Source organism: Oryzias melastigma, linkage group LG20, assembly GCF_002922805.2.
Source record: "Oryzias melastigma strain HK-1 linkage group LG20, ASM292280v2, whole genome shotgun sequence".
NCBI classification, from domain to species: domain Eukaryota; kingdom Metazoa; phylum Chordata; class Actinopteri; order Beloniformes; family Adrianichthyidae; genus Oryzias; species Oryzias melastigma.
Window position 1 is genome coordinate 13,530,751 of NC_050531.1, and position 6,890 is coordinate 13,537,640.

A 6,890-nucleotide genomic window follows, 5' to 3' on the forward strand; every position below is an offset into this window, starting at 1 on the left:
TGTTTGAAAGACATTACATCCAAGTTGGATCAGTCTTTAGTGGGATTTTCCACTTTAATTTTGATTATGATTCCACATCCAGACCTCCATAGGCTAATACTTTTCATTTCCATTATCATTTTTTGTGTGTTTGTGTTGTCAGCCCTGGCAACTATGTTTAAAAAAAAAAGAACACTTCATTCTTATAATTCTTTAGGACGTGTTTTCGTAGTGTTCACTTTATTCTTTTGAGCAACATATAATTATTTATATTCAAAAGGACACATCTGAAAGGGGTGAGATTTATCTACACCACATGCAAATGTGTTATTCACCATTAATATGCACTCACTGCACTGCATGAACAGTTTTAATTGGTGTAAAAAAATAGGTGTGAATGAAAGACTGAACTGTGGTAAACTCAGCAAGCAACAAGGCGTCTTTGTCAAAAAATATAATGCAACAAACAGTAATGGAGACGGTTATTTGATTGCAAAGAGTCTTTTATTTTTGTCTTTATTTTTTCTTGTGTTCAAGTACGCTCCTCTCTCAGCGGGCTCATCTAAGAAGCATGGACACACAATAACGCACAACTCGCACCAGAGCCTGAGCACTTTCGGGGAGGGGATTTCTGTTTTGTTTGGACAGTGGTTGGGGGGTCGGCAGGGGGTTCTGATCAACAGCATCGATGCTCGAATCAACTGAGTCCTGTTGTTGTACAGCACGTTTTTTTTTCTCTGTGAACATTTTTGTTGCATTTAGTGACATTGACATCAGCACATAAAAATTATATATATATACATATGTATAATTATATTTATATCTATATTCATGTATTTATAGCTTTGCCATTCTATATCAACATTTCATTCTAGTGATTTTTACCTTTTTTATGTTGTAAAATCAGACAAACTGTCAGTAGGAATGCCTTGTTTGGACATTGGTTTACACAGGAATGCTCACGCACGCACACGCACGGAAGCACACGCACACAATTACACACATGCATGCATAGATACACTCGCTCTGGTTTATATGTGCACACTTACGCACTCTCCCACACACATGCACCTACACACAAACACACAAGTGTCCACACGCACGCGTTCACACATGCTCGGCCAACACATGGAGGCAGGTCTGTACATGTATGGGGCAAGAAGTTACCCATGACCCCCCCGGCAATAATTTGTACGGCTTCACCTGATTAACACACAAGAAAATAAAAGTTACAGCAGAAGGAGTCATAGTCTGTAAACTTCGACAGAACGTTCTAAAAGTGTCCTGTAGGACTGGTGCTTGATGTTTCGAAGTTTGGCACAATGTCACCTCACTCTTTTCTTTATCTCTACTGTACAATGACATGTACAATATTCATGGCATGACAGACCAGCCTTTGGACTGAAAAAAATGATGACAAACCACTGGATGTGGACACTGTCAAACATAACCAACCTACGAAAGTCAATCAGGTGACCGTTTCCAAAGACAGTGCGCTTCAAGAAAAGACTCTTCAGGCAGTGAAAAAGCACCGGTATTCAGATACAATGCTGTCCTGCCAATAGCTTTTCATCTAATAATGTCCACTTTGAAATTCACCTGATGGAAAAACAAACAAAAAAAAAAAATCAAATACTGCAGGGTTTCCCGTCAAGCTGAAAAGTGAAAAAAAGCATCCAGCCTTACGATGTTTGTTTCATCTAAGGCTCATGTTCACATTTCCTTTAGTTTTGATTCTTTTATAGATTCCGTCATTAAAAAATGAAAGGATTATAATATAGACACTGTTTCACCTTTTATCTACACAGAAACTAATAAAAAAAGCTTTTGTTAAGTGAAAATGTAGAAAAATACAAATAAAAAATGTTAATGAATGACGACCAAAAAAAGTATCTTAAATTTAAACATTCACTGACAACACACCTTGAAGCCAAGACCGTGGCAACAAAAACATGTCGGATAGAAACCAGTGCTACGTTTGTCGCTTTGGTGAAATGGTAAACATCCACTTCTCACCTTGTGCCTGGTGTGCTTTCATCTTTCATTGTGCTTTTATTCTTTCTGAACTTCTCAAGAACCTCATATCATCTTGTTCAGTAGCATCTCCTTTTCTCTGTTGACAAGAGAAGGTCAGGCCAATTCCAGCTCCTACAGGGTGAGAGCCTCTCCAGCTCCCCTTTATTTCTTCATCTTATCTTTTTTCTTTTCCCCGGTGCATTTGCATACACTCTCATTCTTTTTATATTTTCATTCTTATTCATAGAGCACCCCGTCTTGGACACTCCTTCGTATCAGCTTCTACTAGCTCCACTAAGGGATGGAATGGAGCCAACTTGAAAGGAAAAAAAAAAAGTGTTCTGAAATAAAGAAAAATGTCTGCATGCACATGCACGGTCTCTCTTTATCATACCATCTGACATCATTTTTAACCCCATCTGGCTCTGTCTTGATTGTTGGCAAAAAACAAACACAAATTTCCCGCCAAAAGATTTGGCATCGATGTCTCTTTTTTTTCCAAGTTGCCATATGTAGCCACTTAAGCTCCTGCAAAAATAATCCCTTTCACACAAAAAATTGCAGTCATCCACTTGGCCCCAACGCCCATCTCGCACTAGACCCAGGAATCAGGTGAGGCTGGGTAGTGGCTGGTCTCGTAGTTCAGTTCGCTGTACGGCCGAGAGGCCGAGTAGAAGTCTACATAGTTGCCGGTGGACTTGAGGCCCAGATGCATCCGCAGATCTTCCCGCGGGTCCCGGGGTGGCCCAGTGGAGTTGGGAGGCTGCTGGGGCTGGGCCTGAGGCTGGGCTTGAGGCGGGACTGGTGGCTGGGACGGTGGAGGCGATGGGCCCTGGTCCTCGTAGTAGGCCTCGTCGAAGCTCCGGCTCTGGCTGTGAGGTGGAGGCTGTGGCGGTTGAGGCTGGGGGAAGGAAGGAGGGGGAGGGTAGGAGTCGTAGTCTTTTAGCACAGCTGCTGACGGGCTGTCCTGCTGGGGCTGAGGGGGCACGATGCAGGGCTGGGCCGGAATCTAGTGGGAGGAATGATCGATGTGGCGGGAAGGGGGCGAGGTGCAGCAAGGAAAGACAGAAGGTCAAGGAAATGTGGGTAGCGGGAGCAAAGAAGAAATAAAGTGGAGGAAGGTAGAGATGGAGAAATAGAAAGAAAAGTGGCAGGTAGAGGGTGGAGACACGGGGAAAGGGGACTTTAAAAGCAATGCACTGGGTCAAAGAACTCAGTTGGGCAGGGACTCATGCTGTGAGTTCTTTATTACATGCAGGCACTGAAAGGGCTATTCGATTCTGACATTATCACTCACACAGACAGCTCGGAAACAGTGTGTGAGTTTCATTCATGTAAAAAAAAAACACTTCCCTGCATGTTTTTTTTTTTCATTTTATCTACCTTCAGTATAAACCACCACCCATAAAAGTTGAATGAACCCAACTTTAATTAGAATCTTTAAGCAGGGTTAGAAATCCCAACCACATTTTCTGCTTTAATCTGCCAAGTCAGAGGCTGTGATGCTTTCTGTTATCCCTCCCTTTTCACCAGCAGAGGCATTAAGCAGAAACAAATAATTATCACAATCAACAGGGGTAACGGCTTTAATTGGCAGTCAAGGGGTAGTTTCGGGATGCAGTGGTTTGATGTCTGAGCTGAGAGAGTGGCGGTGTTGCATGCTCTGCCAGGGCATCTCTTATCACAGTCAGACACCTTTTGTTTCCACGTTGCGCCTCTTTCAACAAGCTGCCATCTGTTCTAATAAATGCCGTTTTTATGATGGCACACGGCAATTTTCTGACACGCGTGCACTGCTAAAAAGTCTTATGACTAAACTTGTGATTGAAACGTGCTTTTATTGTGGACTCTAACTCACCTGGTTTTGCTTGATATCATCGCTGGTGGTCAAGTAAGAGTTGCGGAACAATGTAGATGTTCCGCAAGATACTTGAACTAAAAACACAAGGAAAGAGAAGATGAAACATTTTTTAGCAAAGGATAAAATCAGTAATAGTAATAATATCTTTGAAAAACTGTGAAAAAAAGGTAGAGAAAAAAAATAAATAAAAGAAAAAGGCAGATAATGTAAAAAAAGACCTACTAGCAGGGGTATAGCAAACAAAAAACTTATAAAAACAAGATAAAAGAACCAAAAAGAAAAAGTATAATAACTAGTAAGGAACTATAAAAAAAAAAAACTGATAAAAAAAAGGAATAATTTAATTTACTGTGCTTCCAAACACATTCACACACACACGGACACGCCTACACACACCTGCCATGCCGTCTTTCCGGGATGCATGCTCTCCTTTGTTGCCATGGAAACCAGCGTTGGTTGCCGTGGAATCATAGTCCATCTTGCGTTCCTTCAGACTCATCATCTCTCTGGGGGAGGCTGGAGCGCTTGCTATACACACACACACACACACACACAGTAATGAGCAGGAAATGCAGAACAGCATGAGTCTTCACAGTCTGTCTGCTTATGTCTGCGAGTCTCTTGGTCTTTCAAGGTGCACAGTCATTATTCATCATTTAGCTTGTCAGCAGAAAGGGTCACCTCCAGCCTGTGAAACAGTCCCTGCAAACTTGCAGAAATACATTCCTGGACACATTCCTTGAATAGAAAGCTGTTTTAGCTGGTGCATGGTCCCTAGAATAGACAACATATAATACGTTTTTAATTAATACTCCTAAAACTCATTAAACAAAACACCTTGACATGAATCCTAAGAGTGAACAATTCTTGAAAAATGCTTACAAAAACATCTTGTTTCCACAGCTTGTACATTTCAAGAATGTGAGTATTTTCTTTTATGATTGGTTTAGGAGGTCTTATCATTTTTGTATATTTAATTAGTCAAGTATTGAAAAAAAAGCTAAAATAAAGAAAATTATTAATGTAAAACAGGGGTGTCAAACTCAATTGCACAGGGGGTCAAAATCTAAAACACACCTTAAGTCGCAGGCCAAACAGGATAAACTTTTATTAAACAGACTAAAACAAAAATGTTTAAAGCTTTAAAAATGTGGCTTTTTAATATTACTCTGAACAAAAACAGGTAGGAATTTTATTCCAAAATAAATCAACTCAAACCTTAAATAACTTTCAATATTTAATCTCTATAAAATATATTTTGTCCGAATTATGCAAGTTAGAAATAAGCGCAAGATAACATTGGGCCATGAATAACAATAAAATAAAAGGATCTGGAGGGCCAAATATAATTACCCGGTGGGCCGGATCCGGCCCCCGGGCCTTGACTTTGTCACATGATCTAAAATGTGTCCTTTAAAATTGCATTTGCAGCTTTCCTTTAATACATGTGCAAATGTATACAATTTCCTTTTTGTCCCTTGGACAGACACAAACAGTACTTTAACTCTCCATATAACCTATGTTTAATGCTTACTTAAAGCCTAATTTCCAGTCAACTTTAAAGACCCGACAAACACCTAGTTGAGTTGCTTTAGTCTAACTCCTCCACAAAGTACATAACATCGATGCCCCTCGAAATAAAAATATATTACAAAAGCTGAGTCAAACTCTTACCATTTGTAAACTGCAGTTAATGCATCTATGCAAACAGAATTATTAGTTATTAGTTATTTGTAGAAGCAATAACATAAATTAAATATCCCAATGTGATATTGCAATCTGAGTTAAACTGCTAAAATATAAATATTTCATATTTGCTATTTAAGAAAAAAAAAACTGTTTTTTTTTTTTTTTTTTCTTTAACCTTTCTGCCGAACTATAAAAACAGTACATGTGCCCACACAAAGACAAGCTACCACCACTGGTTACAGTTACCTTGGGGACCTCTCTTGGAGCTGTTGATCTAACAATTTGAGACCCAAAGGGAGCCATGGTGGCTACAGAGGTCTCTCTAATCCTTTGTATTTCTTTCCATTCTCTCTCATCTAAGTCAGTTTCTTCTTTTTTTTTTCAGCGAGTTCTCATTCCCTCCTCACACCTGCTCCTTCACTCCTCCTGCCCTGATCTGTTGCCACCTTTACTCCCTCTGCTTTGATGCATCTCTGAGGAGTTTAATTGGATTCTGGAGCGTAAGCAGTCAGGAGACACGAGCGTTTGTCAGAGGGTATTTGTGTTTGAGTGAGCACTGAGCCGATTCATAAAAAAAGTGAGAAATAAGACAGAGAAGTGAGACAATAAGTAAAAATGAGACAATAAATGAGAAGTGGCAGGTGATAGCAAGGCTAAAGAAGAGATGGGATGTGTCTCTTGTGCTATGTTAACACCAGGAGTGTTCAAGAACACCATATGCTAAACATGTGTATTTAGCATATGGTGTTCACACTGGACTAGCAGGGATGGGCTTCTTCTTCTTTTGACTTTGCTACTGTTTACTAGCGCATGTCTGCCAACTAGATGGAAGAGTCTTGTGCAAAATGTCGAATCGGTGTAAATCTTACAAATCTTGCTTCCACAGCTCTATTAAGAAATATGAAAGACTCTGTCACCAAATTCCGCCCAGGCACAAACCGCAGTTATTCATTTCTCCTCCATGATCAATTTTCAAATGGTTGGCACTTACATGAATTAAAAGGGATGCCAAACCTCAGTCCCTAATTGGAAAAAGTTCAACCTGGTTTAACTTTCAACGCACCGTCAATGGATACATGCTTTGTACGCAGAGCCCGAAAACGGTCTTTAAAATGTGCTTTGCACATTGCAGTCTAAGCTTTGAAGACAGAAGACAGAAATTATCGATTTTTGATTGAAAGTGGTTGTTTAAATGCATGTGGCCAAGTTAAGCGTGAAAATAGTTTTATGTTTGATGCTACAAATTTATCAACAATGTCCCAGCCAGCAATGCTATGGGGGCCCCAATTGGGGAAAATGTGGGCTATGTGGGTATCGAGTGGGCATGGGCTTAACTTGGGCAAAT

At 40.1% G+C, this 6,890-nt stretch overlaps 1 protein-coding gene across 5 annotated transcripts in view; it reads right to left on the minus strand.

The window, feature by feature from the left end:
- Positions 1 to 464: 464 nt before the first annotated feature.
- Positions 465 to 6,890, minus strand: part of ctnnd2a (catenin (cadherin-associated protein), delta 2a) — a 301,632-nt gene continuing 295,206 nt past the window's right edge. For 4 of the 5 annotated variants that reach the window (XM_036217369.1, XM_024279704.2, XM_024279706.2 and 1 more), the window contains 3 exons: positions 4,253 to 4,384; positions 3,854 to 3,930; positions 465 to 3,004 (listed from right to left, as the gene is read on the minus strand). In XM_036217369.1, coding sequence (XP_036073262.1) covers positions 2,591 to 3,004; positions 3,854 to 3,930; positions 4,253 to 4,384 — 623 coding nt within the window. In that variant the 3' untranslated portion in view covers positions 465 to 2,590. The remainder of the gene's footprint in view (positions 3,005 to 3,853; positions 3,931 to 4,252; positions 4,385 to 6,890) is intronic. The other variant, XM_024279705.2, reaches the window with a different exon arrangement.